The sequence below is a fragment of the Salmo trutta genome, chromosome 1 (assembly GCF_901001165.1).
Source record: "Salmo trutta chromosome 1, fSalTru1.1, whole genome shotgun sequence".
Taxonomy (NCBI): Eukaryota; Metazoa; Chordata; class Actinopteri; order Salmoniformes; family Salmonidae; genus Salmo; species Salmo trutta.
In genome coordinates, this window is record NC_042957.1 from 40,780,779 (window position 1) to 40,800,349 (window position 19,571).

The 19,571-nt window shown below is 41.5% G+C and overlaps 1 protein-coding gene across 2 annotated transcripts; it reads right to left on the minus strand.

Moving 5' to 3' along the window:
- Positions 1 to 213: 213 nt before the first annotated feature.
- Positions 214 to 19,295, minus strand: LOC115195922 (synaptotagmin-like protein 3). Of its 2 annotated transcripts, XM_029756274.1 has the most exons (16): positions 19,233 to 19,295; positions 10,634 to 11,125; positions 10,100 to 10,315; positions 9,730 to 9,797; positions 6,536 to 6,587; positions 6,206 to 6,272; positions 6,027 to 6,105; positions 5,549 to 5,670; positions 5,061 to 5,183; positions 4,562 to 4,734; positions 3,888 to 3,990; positions 3,589 to 3,756; positions 3,336 to 3,444; positions 3,107 to 3,212; positions 2,452 to 2,657; positions 214 to 454 (listed from the first exon to the last, which is right to left on the minus strand). In XM_029756274.1, exons 2-16 carry the CDS (start codon positions 10,729 to 10,731, stop codon positions 363 to 365), a joined length of 1,782 nt encoding a protein of 593 aa, XP_029612134.1. In that variant the 5' UTR covers positions 10,732 to 11,125; positions 19,233 to 19,295; the 3' UTR covers positions 214 to 362. The 2 variants fall into 2 exon arrangements, with proteins under 2 accessions (XP_029612134.1, XP_029612143.1); XM_029756283.1 differs by lacking the exon at positions 19,233 to 19,295 and having other exon boundaries at positions 10,634 to 11,209.
- Positions 19,296 to 19,571: the final 276 nt, after the last annotated feature.

The following is a 19,571-nucleotide window of genomic DNA, read 5'->3' on the forward strand; positions in this document are numbered from 1 at the left end:
AAAACACTTGTATAGAGTCACCTCACAATGACTCATTAAAGAAATGTCATCAGGTGAGCATGCTTAAAGCACAAGGCATATTCCACTCAAAATACAATCTAACATGATTTCCCATTTACCTCAGTTGTTTTTGATGTCCCAAGGAAAGTATAAAAACATGTTGGGTTGTATTTTGAATGGAACATCCCTTAACACAAATATAAAAACAACAGGTTTCATTTTGAGTGGAACATCCCTTTAATACATAAGTCATCAAATGGTACATAAATATCTAACTGGATGGACTTTCACAAAGCGAAGGCCTGAAAGTCAGTGCAAATGGAGTTAAAGGTAGCGTTAAAGTATGGCCTTTTCTGTTGACATCATGTTCTCCTGCTGTTGACATTGGCTTGCATGGGTAAACTGAAGTCATGCCACATGTTGGGCATCTGCAGCACCGGTTGCCATGATGACCCTGGGAGACACAGGGTTAACAGAGAGTGCAAGGTCAGTGACATCAGTCCTTCCTAGCGTCTTCTCACAAACAGGGAGAATCTCAATTGCATACTCCTCACGTCCTCTCTCCTCACATTCTCAAAACCCATTGGGGAAGGTCAGAGAGGAGAGACCTCTAGCTTCCTCATCCACTGGGCTTTTAGAAAGAGGCAAGAGGTACAGTGCATTCGAAAGGTATTCAGACCCCTTGACTTTTTCCACATTTTGTTATGTTACAGCCTTATTCTAAAATGGATTTGAAAAAATGTCATCAATCTACACAAGCAAAAAGTTATTTTATATATTTTTGTAAATTCATAAAAATTAACAGTATTCAGACCCTTTGCTATGAGACTAGAAATGGAGCTTTGGTGCATCCTGTTTCCATTGATCATCCTTGATGTTTCTGCAACGTGATTGGAGTCCACCTGTGGAAATTTCAATTGATTGGACATGATTTGGAAAGGCACACGCCTGTCTAAATAAAAAGTCCCGCAGTTGACAGTGCATGTCAGAGCAAAAACCAAGCCATGAGGTTGAAGGAATTGTCCGTAGAGCTCCGAGACAGGATTGTGTCGAGGCACAGATCTGGCGAAGGGTACCCAAAAATGTCTGCTACATTGAAGGTCCCCAAGAACACAGTGGCCTCCATCATTCTTAAATGGAAGAAGTTTTGAACCTCCAAGGCTCTTCCTAGAGCTGTCCACCCGGCCAAACTGAGCAATCAGGGGAGAAGGGCCTTGGTCTGGGAGGTGACTAAGAAACTGATGATCACTCTGACAGAGCTCCAGAGTTCCTCTGTGGAGATGGGAGAACCTTCCAGAAGGACAACCAGCTCTGCAGCACTCCACCAATCAGGCCTTTATGGTAGAGTGGCCAGACGGAAGCCACTCCTTAGTAAAAGGCACATGACAGCCCGCTTGGAGTTTGTCAAAAGGCACCTAAAGGACTCTCAGATGATGAGAAACAAGGCTGTGGGGATGTTTTTCAGCGGCAGGGACTGGGAGACTAGTCAGGATTGAGGGAAAGATGAACGGAGCAATGTACAGAGAGATCCTTGATGAAAACCTGTTCCAGAGTGCTCAGGACCTCAGACTGGGGCGAAGGTTCACCTTCCAACAGGACAATGACCCTAAGCACACAGCCAAGACAATGCAGGAGTGGCTTCGGGACAAGTCTCTGAATGTCCTTGAGTGGCCCAGCCAGAGCCTGGACTTAAACCCGATCTAACATCTCTGGAGAGACCTGAAAATAGCTGTGCAGCAATGCTCCCCATCCAGCCTGACAGAGCTTGAGATGATCTGCATAGAAGAATGGGAGAAACTCCCCAAAAACAGGTGTGCCAAGCTTGTACTGTCATACCCAAGAAGACTCAAGGCTGTAATCACTGCCAAAGGTGCTTCAACAAAGTACTGAGTAAAGGGTCTGAATACTTGTGTAAATGTTATATTTCTGTTTTTATTTATGATAAATGGTCAAATATTTCTAAAAAACAGTTTTTGCTTTGTCATTATGGGGTATTGTGTGTAGATTGATAAGGGGAAAAACAATCTAATCCATTTTAGAATAAGGCTGTAACGTAACAAAATGTTGATAAAGTCAAGGGCTCTGAATGCTTTCAGAATGCACTGTATGCAATTGATATTCTCCCATAGTTTTCTACATAGACTCCCCAGAGAGAGCGGGGGATGGATATGCAGAAGATAGTTCCCTCAATACCTAAAGAAATAGGTGAAACCCGTTTCCTCAGATGGCTTTTCTCTAAATTCTATTAGTGTGATTAATTCAATTCTCATTAATGTTTGACTCAGACTGTCTGACATTTTGGAGAACTGGAGTTGGTAACTTCTATTCTATTTCATCCCCTTGTACAGGCCTGGTCAAACCTTTCCAGTTAGGCCCTTTAATTTTCATGCAAACTGATTCAAATCTACTGTAAAGGTAAAATAGTCATTGATAGACAGGTAGCCATCTTACCAGCTTCCATTCTAACCCAGCCCAGGAGACGGTCTGAGAAGGTGAAGGGGATATGGTTCCAGAGGTCCAGCTCCAGAGTGCAGATCTGGAGGTCGTAAGATGTGACCCTGCTGAAGAGCAGCTGGTGAGACCACTCTGGACTGGGCTTCTTCTTCAGGACAGGGGTCTTCTGGACCAGCTCCCTGGACCCGGGGAGAGTCAAGCACCTAAAACACACACAATATAAAGATAAATATATAGATGAAAACACGCACACAAACATTTTGTTCTATCCTCAAAATCCTAATCCCTAACCACTAAACCCTTACGCTAACCTTAATTCTAACCCTAACCAGTAAACTTAAAATAGCTTGTTTCATCATGGGGATGTGGGAAATGTCCCCACGACTGAGAATGTTCCTTGTTTTACCACACACACACACACACACACACACACACACACACACACACACACACACACACACACACACACACACACACACACACACACACACACACACACACACACACACACACACACACACACACACACACACACACACACACACACACAACTGTATAGTAGATGAACACACATAAGTAAAAACAAAAATACACCAGTACACACACAACAATATCGCACCCCAGCAAACCCACACACTAGTCATATATTTACCCTTTAACATAGGTGTTCTGACAGGTGTTTGCTTTAGTGGGTAGGTTTTTGACACCAGTGACGAGAACAGTCAGTTGGCCAATGTCATGTGGTCCAATGTGAACCTCTGTGTGGAGAAAGAAAGAAAACAAGCTAATTTCAATATAAGGGATCATCTGACCCCTACTGCTGTAAAAACACACTGTACAGCGTCAAGTGTGAGGCAATGAACTGTAGAGAGCCAGCCTACCATCTGTGTGGCAAACCCAGGATGGCTGGGACATAGAGCTGAACTTCACTCTGACCAGGAGTTCTCCTGCTGTATCCTGCTCTACTCTACTCCTTTCTGGGCTCTCGGGCTATAGAGAGAGAGAGAGAGAAGAGACATACCTGTTTTTTTCCCCCCTAACCAACACTGCTAACCATGTTTAAATACATTTATTTACAGAGATATCAAAGGGTATTTTGTGAACGTTGCTTAATGATCAGCAGTTATAACCTACCTTGGGACACAGGGGGTACCAGCTGGAGCCCTGGGTGGTGCTTTCCTCAAACATCCACCCCTCCAGAGGGACGAGAACCTCTCCCAGAAACACCTTCTTCAGAGTCCCAGAGTGCCACACAGACACCTGCAGAGTACTCCTGGACAACAGGGGGCGCTCCATCTGGCACTGTGTATCAGGGAATACAACACATTGGTGGGGGAAATACAGGGGATTCCTTAACAGTGCAGACTATTTCACAATTTTTACTATATTTTGTAATGTTTCCTAATGAATATGACAGAGATTTTTCTCCTTACCTGTAAAACTTCATTATAAATGGGATCCGTCGTGTTCCTCTTGACAGTCGTCTTCAGTTTGGTGCTCTGAGACTTCTCTGGCAGTAGATAAACCTTTACATACCTGCCCATGAGGGTGACATACAGTACAAGATAAGGAGATCTATTATGCTAATGGTTCACAATACAACAGAGAGTAATAATCTGATATCATAGGCATCGAATTACTAGAATGGGCCTCCCCATTCAAGTCAACGTTCCATGATGGGTAGGCCATCTATTTCTATCACAGGAGGTTAGTGGCACCTTAATTGGGGAGGATGGGCTCATGGTCATGGCTGGAGAAAAATCAGGGGAACGGTATCAAATACATCAAACACATGATGCCATTCCATTCGCTCCGTTCCAGCCATTATTATGAGCCGTCCTCCCCTCACCAGCCTCCTGTAATTTCTATGATCTAGTGCAGGGTTTCCCAAACTTGGTCCTGGGGCCCCCCTTGAGTGCACGTTTTGGTTTTTGCCCTATTACTACACAGCTGATTCAAATAACCAACTCATCAGCCAACTTTGATTATCTGAATCAGCTGTGTAGTGCTAGGTCAAAAACCAAAACGTGCCCCGGGGTGGGGGGTGGTGTTGCCCAGGACCGAGTTCGAGAAACCCTGAACTAGTGTATTGAGTAATACTGCTTACGGATGACACTTCTTCCTCTTGACATCTCCGTAGGCCAAGTTTCTGCAGCCATTGATTGTGATCTCCAGGCAGGAAGTGATATCGTTGAAGGCAATGGCGAACTCTAGCTCTCCCATCACACTGCTGATCTCCAAGAGATCACAGTCTGTACCAGTGCTACTAGCACTACTACCCTGTAATAGAGGGTATATTACAGCTTTAAAATAACGTTACAGCTTAATATTACAGCTTTAAAATAACGTTATGACAGCATATAGACTATGCAGGTCTATTATGTAATTAAGCATACAGATGTTTTGGATGCATTCCTCCCTCGCTTCTCTGCCTGATTTGCAAGATATGAAAAAGACATGGTAACCACATAACAAACAGTAACAACAATCTGTATCTGATCAAATGTCAAATAAATTGTGAAGTTACAGGATGTTTTGCATAAACTGCTATGTCACCAGGTTTCATCTTAATTTCTCTCTCTTCATCATCAGGCCACTCAACTGACCCTCTTTCCCCCTAAGTACTCTGAGCCGAGGGAAATGTCCTCATCAGCCCCCGATGAGGAACCGCTTTGGTCATCATTCCGGCTCTTCCTGAACAGGTTGGGAAGACTGGGGCCTTTGGTTAGCTGTGAGGAGAGAAGTTGTGTCTGTTATAAATTGCACACTTTTTATTCATATTGTAGTGAATTCGGGGGTAGCGCCACCAGGACTTGAACCCGGGAACCTGCGTCTGTCAGTCCAACATCTGAGGCATTACACCAAGAGGCTTGAACCTCTTGATAAGGTCACAAGGTGTTGTTACAGTGCTGTTTTCCTAAAGTCTCTCCTGTCTGAAATAATTGTCAGTATCATAATATGATCAATACCTCACTCACATGTAGGGCGGGGGGGAGGGGTCTCTTTGCTTTACCTCTTTTATGTGGACTCTGACATCAGAGTGTAATACTTTTATACACAGTTGAGGGGTTGATATTTATTTGGTTTCTCTTACATTGGTGGATTTGTTGATGTTCGTGTCAGAGAGGCTTTTCTGGCCAGCACGCTGTCCCTGGCTGTTGTACACTGTAAGCAGATCCTGTTCCACTCGCACATCCTCCTGTGATCTGGAGAACCCTGGAACCCGAAAGATAGGATAAATAACACACACAATCTCCATACATAATATAGCACTTCTGACGTGCTGCTTGTGAACAAATAAATATAAATATCATACCTTATCTCGTTGCCTAGGTGCAGTTTTCTTAGCACCATGACTATGCATAAGGATAGCTTATCAACATTACGATAAGTTTTGTGATAACGTTCAGAGGAAATGTGTCGCTGTTTTGACACATCCTTTATTGGATCCTATTTTTCTCTCTAAGATGTACTTCAAATGACCTAACACATATTCAAAGATAATTTCATCTCTTAGTAGAAAAGCCCTGTTCTGCCAGAGACCTTCGTCAATATTGAAACGGATCACTTACTTCTCATGTGGCTGGTGAGGGAAACCATCAGGTCCTCCATAGACTTGGTGAAGGGTTTTTTCAAGGAGTTTTTCAGTCCCTAGATATCATCAAATCACTAAATTATTGATAATACAGACCAAATCAGAATTGTGGTTTATGAAACAAAACAGAATTTGGATATCTTCATTTGACCTTACCCCTGATCTGCTAAAGGATAGACCGTCGCAATAGGGTGGAGGGGTTGGCGGCACGACTGCTATATGACTAGAAAATGCAACACACACAGAGAATGCAATTTACAGTTATATTCCCGTGGAACGCTTTCGACACCTTGTAGAGTCCATGCCCTAACAAAATGAGGCTGTTCTGAGGGCAAAAGGGGAAGGTGCTCCTAATGTTTGGTATACTCAGTGTACATAACTGCATCTATCTGTGTCTATATCTCTTCCAGACTGTATGGTCACATAATACAGCAGCATAGAATACGTTTGTGTAAATGAATAAATCAAGACCACTCATTGACTTACCTCAACCTCTGGTAGGACTTCAGTAGTTTCTCCCCAATAGTCTCATGCATATCTGTAAAGTATTAGAATATTGCTATAGCTGCTAACAGTAGTCCACACGGCTGTTTCTATAATTTTCTGCAATTCTACATATTTTGCCATGGGTGAGAGAGAACTTTTAGCAGTTTTAAATCTAATGTCATGCAATTCTACTAATTTTGCTGCAGGGCCCTAAGCGGCACTTACATTGCCTTCAGAAAGTATTCACACTCCTTGAATTTTTCCACATTTTGTTGTGTTACAAAGTGGGATTAAAATGGATTTGTCATTTTTAGTCAATGGTCTTAACAATTATTTTTGTATTTTTTATAAAACACCACTATATCTAAGTATTCAACCTCATGAGTCAGTACGTGTTAGAATCACCTTTGGCAGCTATTACAGCAGTGTGTCTGTCTGGATTGTGCAACATTTGCCCATTATACTTTACGAAATTCTTAAAGCTCTGTCAAATTGGTTGTTGATCATTGCTAGACAATCATTTTGAGGTCTTCTCATAGATTTTCAAGTAGATTTAAATCAAAACTGTAACTTTTAGACTTTTACTCAAGTAGAATTTTACTGGGTGACTTTTAATTTTACTGAATCATTTTCTATTAAGGTATCTTTACTTTTACTCAAGTATGACAGTTGGGTACTTTTTCCACCACTGCATGTCAGTACATACTGTACACACAAGTAGGTCACATGGGGGGAGGTGTCGCGATGTGTTTCTTTAATCATTTCTAAACCAGGTTTGCTGTTCACTTGCACTATATAAGATGGAAGGGGGTTCCATGCACTCATGACTCTGTTTAATACTGTACGTTTCCTTGAATTTGTTCTGGACCTGGGGACTGTGAAAAGACCCCTGGTGGCATGTCTGGTGGGGTAAGTGTTTTGTGCTGTGTGTAAGTTGACTATGCAAACAATTTGGAATTTCCAACACATTAATGTTTCTTATAAAAACAAGAAGTGATGCAGTCAGTCTTTCCTCAACTCTCAGCCAAGAAAGACTGGCACGCATAGTATCTGATTACAATGAAGAGCGATATATCCCACTCTGTTCTGGGCCAGCTACAGCTAAACTAGCTCTTTCCTTGCAGCACTCGACCACACGACTTGACAATATTCAAGATAAGACAAAACTAGAGCCTGCATGACTTGGTTTTTGGAGTGTGATGTCAAAAAAGCAGAGCATCTTTTTGTTATGGACAGACCTCTCCCCATCTTTACAACCATTGAATGTATATGTTTTTACCATGACAGTTTACAATCTAAGGTAACACCAAGTAATTTAGTCTCCTCAACTTGTTCAACAGCCAGACCATTCATTAGCAGATTCAGCTGAGGTCTAGAACTCAGGGAATGGTTTGTACCTAATACAATGCTCTTAGTTTTAGAGATGTTCAGGACCAGATTATTATCGGGCCACCCATTCCAAAAGGGATTCATTGACTTCATTAGCTGTGGTTGCTGATGCATATATGGTTGAATCATCAGCATACATGGACACACATGCTTTGTTTAATGCCAGTTGTAGGTTATTGGTAAAAATAGAAAAGAGTAGAGGCCCTAGAGAGCTGCCCTGTGGTACACCACACTTTACACGTTTGACATTAGAGAAGCTTCCATTAAAGAAAACTCTCTGAGTTCTATTAGATAGATAGCTCTGAATCCACAATATGGCAGAGGTTGAAAAACCTTAACCTGTTGTTGCGAAAACATATGTGTTATGGTCAATAATATCAAAGGCTGCACTGAAATCTATCAGCACGGCTCCAATAAGGTTCTTATCAATTTATTTCAACCAATCATCAGTCGTTTGTGTCATTGCAGTACATGTTGAGTGCCCTTCTCTTTAAGCACGTTGAAAGTCTGTTGTTAATTTGTTTACAGAGAAATAGCATTTCCAATTTTTCCAACAGTTTGCTGAGAGCTGGCAGCAAGCTGATAGGTCTGCTGTTAGAACCAGTAAAGGTCGCTTAACTACTCTTGGGTAGTGGAATGACTTTGGCTTCCCTCCAGGCCTGAGGACAAAATGTTTTACCTCTAGGCCCAGATTAAAGATTTGACAGATAGTTGACTCTGTAGACACTCCTGCCATCCTCAGGTTTCTCATTATTGAGCAATAACAATTTTTCCACCTCTCCACACTAACTACAAAATTCAAACTTACAATGCTTTTCTTTCATTATTCGTTTTTTTTATGCATGAGTATGATTCGTTGTTGGCATTTCCTGCCAACCCTTCTTTTCACTCTGTCAATTAGGTTAGTATTGTGGAGTAACTACAGTGTTGTTGATCCATCCTCACTTTCCTCCCATCACAGTCATTCAACTCTGTAACAGTTTTAAAGTCACCATGCCTCATGCTGAAATCTCTGAGCGGTTTCCTTTGTAGTGACTGGGTGTATTGATACACCATCCAAAGAGTAATTAAAAAGTTCTTCATGCTCAAAGGGATATTCTAGGTATGTTTTTCTATTTGTACCCCTCTACTAATAGGTGCCCTTCTTTGCATGGCATTGGAAAAACTCCCTGGTCTTTGTGGTTGAATCTGTGTTTGAAATTCACTGCTCGACTAAGGGACGTTACAGATAATTGTATGTGTGGGGTACAGAGATGAGGTAGTCATTCAAAAATCATGTAAGACACTATTGTTACACACAGAGTGAGTCCATGCAACTTATTATGTGACTTAAGCACATTTTTTTCATTAATTTGTACAAATTCAGAAAAACATAATTCTTCTTTGACATTATGGTGTAGGCCAGTGACAAAAAAAACGCAATTTAATACATTTTAAATTCAGGCTGTAACACAACACAATGTGGAAAAAGTCTAAGGGTGTGAATACTTTCTGAAGGCATTGTATGTTGCATATGTCTGGAAACAGCACTGAGTATACACACAATTTATTATTGCTGTTATGGACTTTCTCCCACTCTCCCAGGCAATGTCGTAGCAGAGAAGCAACAATGCATTATTTAGTCAAAGTCAGCTGATGTAGAAGATCACTAAGCAAACAACTGAAAATACATCTTCCCGTATGAGGTATTATTTAACAAGTAATGTATAGCTGTATTTGTTGATATATAAGGCATATTATTTATGAGTGAATTATGCATATTAATTATGAGTGAATGGGGCACGTGAGGAGTATAGGAAACAAACCTGCATCAGGTGGAAATTTCTTGGCCCTCTCTTCCACAAACCACTCCCCAGACCGGAACTTCACCTCTCTGAGAAGTGGATTTTAGATTAATTAACCTTTGTTTAGATTACAAAGGAAATACTGTACCTTTTGTCAGTTAATTCTCTTAACAAGTTAAAACGCCTTATTGATAAGAATTAGAGGATAACAACAATAAAAATGTTAGTCAATTTTACAGTCAACCACGGCTATAGTGCTGACATTCTATGTTGTGGCACGACAGTGTATGTTATTGCACTAACATAGAAGTATATGTTATAGTAACAACATAAAAGTCTATGTTACGGCGCTGACATGACATCTATGTTATGGCATTGACATGCGTCCTACCTGTAGGCGTGGCAGACGGTGCATTTCCAGTCCAGCACGGACACGCCTACACGGCACTTGTTGCAGATGCGGTGACTGCAGCCTCGGCACACAGCGCCCGAGTTCCAGAACTTGCCCAGTGGCCTCTGACAACGAGCGCACGTCCTCTCGCTGTATTGCCGGGCAAAACTCTTTGCACCTTTCCTCCGGATGTCCTGTAGTTCCATCTTCAGCCTCCTGTAAAAGCAGATGGTGGCAGGGGGAGTTACAGTAGCGATGGCAGTGCTTTAACAACTGTACTTACAGTCCTCTTTACAGCCGTATTTTCTGTACATTTTTGAAGTAGCTGCTTTGCTGCATTCATTCAGATTGACTGCCTCATATAATTTCTAATAAACCATAAAACAACAACTATGAATCCTATTTTGAGGGGCATCATTGTTCTTGTCACAGTCTCCACAGATCCTGAAAACCCCTCAAAGGGGAGTTGTTGTACAGTGTTCATGCAGTAAATGTGAAACACTTGGCTTAAGTAATGTGAATAATATTGTTTACCTGATCCTGTCCTCCTCCGTGCTGCGCAGAAGTTTGTCCCTCTGAAGAACCTCTAGAACCTTCTCTCGTTCCAGAGCCTTGAGCAGACTCAGATCCATCTTGAAAAATGGGTCTCTTTCTCTCTCTCACTTCCACTCTGTACTCTTCTTCTTTTTCTTCTTTTCTTCTTCTCTCTTCCCCACTCTACCTCTCTAGTCTCTCCTTTTCTCTCTCCTCCCTTTGTTCCACCTTCTGTTTCTTTCTATTGGGTACCGGATGCTTCTACAAGCTGGACAAAGTCTTCACTTGTTACCAGACTGAGGGCAGAATGAAGGTCATGTTCATTTCGCTGCACAGTCAAAGACATCCCATCTTCCGTCACGATATTCACAGAAGCTCTCTCCGCTTCGCATCACAGACCTCAATATGGATTGGTCCTCAATGTTTCTGCTCCGGTGACCAGCCCCACCTCTTACTCGCTGCTCTCTAGCCCCTCCATAGTGTTGCATCCATCTAAAGAGTGACAGACAGGGAGCGTAAACTTTGACCTATAGTTGCAAGGATCCTCAAAGTCCGATGACTAATGTACACTTTACTCACTAAGACAAGAAAAGAGCAACCAGTCAGTCAGTCATTGTAGTCCTCCCAATAACGGCCCACTCACTAAGGCAGAACAGTAAAATACCAACAGAATTACAATGTCATATGATATACTTTAGAATTAGATGCTGTGCGTAGAAAGTGCTACAGTATCAGACTCATTTGATAACGAATTGAACGTATCTCGCCCTTCCTCCTGACTCCTGTACATTCATTTCCTCCTACGATGTCAAAGTCACAGTGCTTTGCTCAGAATAGTAAATCACATTTGGACCGGCCACAGGGCCCAGAACGCTCCTCTCACAGCAAGCTGCCTACCGCTGTAACAGTACTGTAGCAATGCTGCATTGAAGGCAGCCCAAAGCAGGACCACACACACACACGTCAACCAAATGCCAACCGCTGCATTATTAACGACCAATGCATCCATTTTATTTTCTCAGAGCGAGTATATTTTTGTTTGGAAGTGGGGATGTGAATTATGGAGAGAAAGGGGGAAAGAGCTTATCAGTGACTGGATGCCACCCTGTGTTGGTAGATAAAGGTCTGTCTCTGCCATTTGCCAAGGCAGCAGAGGGCCACTGTAAACAATCAGTGTCAAATGTGATTAGGGTCCAAAGGGGAAGCAGCAGTGTCTTTATGTCCCAAATGGCACCCTATTCCCTATATAGTTCAGTACTTTTGACCAGAGCCATATGTGCCCTGGTCAAAAGAAGTGCACTATATAGGGAATAGGGTTCCATTTGGGAAGCTTTATCCTCATGTCTCAGAGAGGGAGTGGACAGGAGACTCTGACTAGGTATCAACCTTATATGCTTTTAAAGGCAGGCTGCACTTTGTCCATCAGTGGTCAAATAGACCTTTAATCTTAACCTCTACGGGCTACGGGGGCAGTATTGAGAATTTTGGAAAAAATATGTGCCCATTTTTAACTGCCACCTACACCAACTCAGAAGCTATGATATGCATATTATTACCAGATTTGGATAGAAAACACTCTGAATTTTCTAAAACAGTTTGAATGGTGTCTGTAAGTATAACAAAACTCATATTGCAGGCAAAAACCTGTGAAAAATAGATTTAAAAAAATGAGAATTTTGTGACTGTACTATTTAGTGTCATTGTTTTATAGATACCACAGTGAGAAAGGATTCAGTTCGCAACTCCTACTGCTTCCACTAGATGTCAACGATCTTTAGAAAGTTGTTGGAAGCATCTGTCATGAATACAGACCGAATTAGAATGCTTACAAGTTGACACGTCATCACTTCATTTTTTGCGCCTGCGCATGAATCTGAGAAGAGTGTCTTTGTCATAATCGTTTATTCTAGACACTTGATAGGTTGTGTGAAAATATTACTGATGTTTACTGATGTTTCACGTTAAAAATGGACCAAAAGATTAATGCTAAACAACGTTTGACATGTTTGAACAAACATAAATAGATTATTTACTAGTTTTTTTTTAGCTTTTCGGCGTGACTTTACACTGCCCACCTCATTTTGTGGGAGCCTACTGAACGCTAACTATTTGGACATAAATTATGAACTTTGTCAAAAGAAACCACATTTGTTCTGGACCTGGGATCGCCTTCTGATGGAGATAATCAAAGGTAAGGGGATATTTAGAATGTTATTATCGATATTAGATGATGTTAATGCTAACGGTATAGCTTAGCTTAGCTTAGCTTATAGCTTAGCTTATGTTGTTAGCATAGTACCCAGTTTATAGCAAAATGTGATTTCCCAGTAAAGTTATTTTGAGATCTGGCCATTCGGTAGCAATTACGAGATGATAATATATTATTCTTTGAATGACAATATTATAATTTACCAATGTTTTCGAATAGTAATTCCGTGATTTGTAATGCTGGATTCACTGGGAGCATTCGAGCCGAAAAAAATTCTGAATTTCACCGCGACTGTAAATGCTGTTTTTGGATATAAATATGAACTTGATGGAACTAAAAATGCATGTATTGTCTAACATAATGTCCTATGAGTGTCATCTGATGCAGATTGTCAAAGGTAAGTGCATAATTCTAGCTAGTTTTCTGTCTGTTGATGCCCTTCTTTGAATTGGCTAAACATTACACGCAGCTATTGTCAATGTACTCTCCTCACATAACCTAACTTTATGCATTCTCCGTAAAGCCTCTGAAAATCGGACAGCGTGGTTAGATTTAGGAGATATATCTTTCAAATGGAGGAAAATAGTTGATTATTTGATTATTTGAAATGATTACTCTTGCAGTTTTGAATTCCCCGCCATGGTCACATGACAATGAATCCCAATACCGGGATAAGATCCTGCCCCCTGGCCTCAACAGGTTTTAAGGGCTGTAGCAGAGAGCGTGTAACAAACCAGTAGAAGCTTTGTTTTCTTTTATCAAATCATGTTTAATGATTGAGCATTATTTAAATGTTTCAAGACAGTCAAAAGTAATGGTATAATAATATAGTTATACTCCAGTTGTTGCTATGCAAACATATCTCCCACATTGTTTCTTTGGGGTGCAGGGTGTTGAAGTTGGGTTTGTAAAGTTCTTATGAGGCATTTTCAAGAGCTGTTTTTCAAATGCTGTCTTTACCAAGAGGTTCCCAAACTAGGGCTTGTCTGTTAGGAAAATGGGGTCGCGGGAGAATGTAAAAAATACTAATAAATACAAATAAAAAATATACATTCAGAAAGTCTTCAGACCCCTTGACTTTTTCCACATTTTGTTACGTTACAGTCTTATTCTAAAATGGATTAAATGACAAAGCAAAAACAGGTTTTTAGAACTTTTATCAAATTTATTTTAAAAAATACAACTGAAATATCACATTTACTGAAGTATTAAGACCCTTTACTCAGTACTTTATTGAAGCACCTTTGGCAGCGATTACAGCCTCGAGTCTCATGGGTATGACAGTGCAAGCTTGACACACCTGATTTGGGGAGTTTCTCCCATTCTTCTCTGCAGATCCTCTCAAGCTCTGTCAGGTCCGACGGGGAGCATAGCTACACAGCTTTTATCAAGTCTCTTCAGAGATGTTCGATCTGGTTCAAGTTCGGGCTTTGGCTGGGCCACTCAAGAACATTCAGAAACTTGTCCTGAAGCCACTCTAGTGTTGTCTTGGCTGTGTGCTTAGATTCATTGTCCAGTCTGAGGCCCTGAGCACTGTTGAGCAGGTTTTCATCTAGGATCACACTGTACTTTGCTCCGTTCATCTTTCCCTCGATCCTGACTAGTCTCCCAGTCCATACCGCTGAAAAACCTCCCAACAGCATGTTGCTGCCACCACCATGCTTCAACTGTAGAGATGGTATTGGCCAGGTGATGAGCCGTGCCTGGTTTCCTCCAGACGTGACACATAGCATTCAGGCCAAAGAGTTCAATCTTGGTTTCATCAGACCTTGTTTCTCATCATCTGAGAGTCCTTTGGGTGCCTTTTGACAAACTCCAAGAGGGCTGTCATGTGCCTTTTACTAAGGAGTAGCTTCCGTCTGGCCACTCTACCATAAAGGCCTGATTGGTGGAGTTCTGCAGAGATGGTTGTCCTTCTGGAAGGTTCTCCCATCTCCACAGAGGAACTATGGAGCTCTGTCAGAGGGACCGTTAGGTTCTTGGTCACCACCCTGACCAATGCCATTCTCCCCTGATTGCTCAGTTTGGCCGGGTGGCCAGCTCTAGAGTCTTGGTGGTTCCAAAATGATTCCATTTAAGAATGATGGAGGCCACAGTGCTCTTGGGGACCTTCAATGCTGCAGAAATGTGTTGGTACCCTTCCCCAGATCTGTGCCTCGATACAATCCTGTCTCTGATCTCTACGGCCAATTCTTTCGACCGCATGGCTTGGTTTTTGCTCTGACATGCACTGGTGTGTGCCTTTCCAAATCATGCCCAATCAATTGAGTATGCCACAGGTGGACTCCAATGAAGTTGTAGCAACATCTAAAGGATGAGCAATGGAACAGAATACACCTGAGCTCAATTTCGAGTCTCATAGCAGAAGTTCTGAATAGTTGTGTAAATAAGGTATTTCTGTTTTTTAATAAATTTGCAAACATTTCAAAACACGTGTTTTCACTTTGTCATTATGGAGTATTGTGCGTAGATTGATGAGGGAAAAAAAGTAATATAATCCATTTTAGAATAAGGTTGTAAAGTAACAAAATGTGGAAAAAGTGAAGGGGTCTGAATACTTTCTGAATGCACTATATATAACTATGTGTACACAGTTGAAGTCCTAAGTTTACATACACCTTAGCCAAATACATATTCACTATTCTTGACATTTAATCCAGTAAAAATTCCCAGTCTAGGGTCACTTAGGATCACCACTTTATTTAAAAAAATGTGAAATGTCAGAAAGTAGAGACAATTATTTATTTCAGATTTTCTTTCTTTCATCACATTCCCAGTGGGTCAGAAGTTTACATACACTCAATTAGTATTTGGTAGCATTGCCTTTAAATTGTTTAACTTGGGTCAAACATTTTGGGTAGCCTTCCACAAGCTTTCCACAATAAGTTGGGTGAATTTTGGCCCATTCCTCCTGGCAGAGCTGGTGTATCTGAGTCAGGTTTGTAGGCCTCCTTGCTCGCACATGCTTTTCCAGTTCTGCCCACAAATTTTCCATAGGATCGAGGTCAGGGCTTTGTGATGACCATTCCAATACCTTGACTTTGTTGTCCTTAAGCCATTTTGCCGCAACTTTGTAGAATAATAGTGAAGAAATCAAAACTTTGAAATAACACATATGGAATCATGTAGTTACCAAAAAAGTGTTAAACAAATTTGAGATTTTTTGGATTCTTCAAAGTAGCCACCATTTGCCTTGATGACAGTTTTGCACACTCTTGGCATTCTGTTAATAATATCATCTTTGTATCTCAGAATCATTGTAATGTGGTTAACCTTAAAAATCTAAATGAAAATTGTTCAAATCTAAAAGATACAATTCAACCAGAGAGTGCCCTTAGATCATGGGAAAAGGCCGTACTTGACAGTTGCTCTTGAATCATTCCCACGGTGAATGGCTATGCCTGCTACGCTATGAAACCCCACACTCTTGCAGAGACTTTGAGATCACCCTGCAATTGATATGGTTAAAACCAGGGGCGCAACTTTCACTGGAGACATGGCCCCCCCACACATTCTGAAATTGCATTTTTGTCCCCCCCAGTTTAGGACTATGCGGACGTCTCCGAGCGGTCGGGTAGGCTGTTTGAAGTGTTTATCTGAGTGGATACATTTTATTTTTTCAATTGTCCCCCCCACTTCTTAAACCAAATTTGCACCCCTGGTGAAAACAATGTGTATATAGAGGCACAGAAAGAAGCACAGAAACTCACATCAGTACCTTTGTCAGATAACAGTGTTAAACTTAGAATTCATGCTATTGCTAGCAATCAAGAGGAAACTGACTGAACGACTCAAAAACTCTCCAGCTTATGCACTCCAAACGGAAACACGCCTGTTAGCAAAACTATGTGGCGCTATGGGATCAGAGCATGACAATGTTCTATTTCACACCGAGGCTTGGCGTTTATTAAGGGGGAGTGTTGGAACAATTTTTTGCATTGATAGAAGAATGGTTGTCATTCACAATGGATGTAAAAAAAATACTAAAATAAAAAGACTTGGTTGACTTTCTGTGTAATGAAAAGAAAATAACAGAAAACAGCACTCTTGTGTCCCGCAAGAGTGATGACTGCTCACCTCCAATGCTTGGAAGAGCACTTTGGGAACTACTTCCCAATTCGTTTGACTGTGATCCTAGTTCAGTCGACATGCTGGTAAGTGAAATCGAACAGTTGATCGAGCTGTCATGTGACCAAATGCTGCAGACAATGAATTCTCGGGTCGCTACAAAGGAGTTTTGGTTCCTGACTCAAAAGGGAATAAATACCCTGCCGTCTCCCTCTGATCATTAATGCAGAGTTCAAGACACCTGGGAACTCGGAAATGTCAAACTTCCGACTTTAGTGCGTTCAAGACAACTGGGAACTCGGAAAGAAACAAGCTCTGACTGGGAAGATTGCTTTGAATTTCATCCAACTGGCATGTTTCTAGAGCTCTGTCTTTCCGACCTAAATATCACTAAAGCCATGATTTGACCTCATATTTCTCAGAATTCCCAATTGTCTTGAAAGCACCATCAAACTCATGGTAGCCTACCCTTCACCAGCTCAGATCTCTGTGAAGCTGGATTCAGTGCTCTTGTCTGTATTAAAACTAAATATCGATCCAGGTCGGATGTGACTGCAGAGATGAGGTGTGTGCTGTCGACCACATCCCCTAACTTTGAGAAGCTCTGACATGACATGTATCAAGCACACCCATCTCATTGGTGGTGGTGAGGTAAGAGACATTATGTCAGACTCATTTGCAATTGACTGTCATAGTCCCACAATAAACGTATGTGATGGTGAGTTGAGAAGAGGATCAGAAGTACTGTTAGAATGTTTTCAGTTGACTGCCATAGACCCAAGTAAAAAAGTCAACTGTTAATAATAATAATTATATATATTTTTTCACATGGTCGGGGTCGCAAGGGCAAAGAAAACTTGGGAGCCCCTGCTTTAGTCTGACTTCAATGCCATTGGCAGTGCTAAATTTGAGTTGCAAACTGACTGACATTTTAACTGTCATGGTGAAGCGCACTCATTTCATGAATACAGGCACAAGTTAGACCACCATGATTCAGCTTAAGTGTGGTTAAACGGGGATGATGACTTACCAGAAGTGACAGTGACCCGATCGCATACCACCACAGTAGTGACAGTAAGAGGACACCTTACTTGTTTGTGTGTGTGTGTGTGTGTGTGTCTGCTGTGAGAACTGCACTAAACTCACATGGGGCTCTCTGACACATTTCCCTAGCAGATAGATGTTTCCTGGAAGCCCTGAGTTAGCTTGCTACTAACCGATACAGGCACCGCTCAACTCTGCCAAAGAGATGTACATAGCAACAGACGACTCCACCCTTTCTGCATATTGAAAGATCACCACAGATACCAAATAAAGATCCTCGGAATAGGTTGCATTTCTCACCCAGGGTTGGGGGAAATTCCTTTTCAATTCACTAATTTCCCACCAGGGAAATGGAATTGACCCCAACACTGTTCCTCCCACAAGAGGAGCTCCTAGTTCAGTATAGTCTGTCTCTGTCTGACCCTTAGTTAACCATTGCCTCATCACTATTGAAAGCTATTTGATCTCAAAGTCTATTGTCTGGTCACACAGTGCAAACACAGAGCTTTGTGACTGTTTGACCTGTCTGGTACTGCTAGTGTTTGGTCAGCTGAGGCAGTCCTGGTCAGCTTTCGCAGATAACCCCCATATTTCCACATACATTTACAATGATAACATTCACTCAACACTCATACAGAACTGTGGCCATTGATCTCTGTGTACGCTAGACAATGGAAACATCTGATACCTAATAGTAACCTACCATTCAATAAAATAGTCAATCCTTTCCCCCATTGAAATTATTGCTTGCTGGCATGCTTAAAGTGTTTAGTAATGGAGATATTTAATGGTATGACTTTGATAACACAAAGTGATATCAAATTTAACAAGCACAATAGAAATCTATGCATTGCTTTGCACCAGATTGAGAATAAAATATGTCAAACACAATGCTCACAGTCATTAAGACAAATCCTTGCCCTTTAGATACTGTAGGTCATATACCTCTTTAGCGTACTGCTGAACATTGTAGTAACGAAATACACAGGAATGACAGTCAATCAATAGGCCTAAACTGTGGACGCCACTGGAAGGATTGACTCCTAATCATCATTCAGCAAAATTTAAGCAGACTACCAAGCTGACAAGGCCTTGAGGAGTTCACCTCAAGGAATACGCTACTTTCTTTATTTTATCTATAAAATGCCGTTATGGCAAACCAATCTAACAATGAAAATTAATGGTGGCACATACTGAAGAACAGTTACCAGCTGCATGAACCGTGTCCTCCTAAAACAGCATCTCCCCCAGAAAGTGAGTCAGATGAAAGGGTCTTACCTCAGTGCAGCGTTGTGCTTATGAGTGGTCACCCTGAGAGACAGATTCTTATGAAGAGGCAATCAAGGCAACAGTGGAAACACACTTCACTTTCTGCTTCCTTCCTGCTGTCACACAACTGCAGCCTTACAGAGCGGAGGTGAATGAGGTTTGTTGAAGTGGACGAGCGTGCAATTTCTTCTTCCTTTTATTTTCTTTGAGTGCCAGTTATAGGGGGCTGCTGAGTGTAGCAGTGGCAGACATGTTTGTCAAATTACCCAGTGTTGTTGGAATCCCATTGCGAGATGTTTTGTTGTCTTGCTGTGTAAAATGACACTTTATGAGTCTCCAAGGTCACTC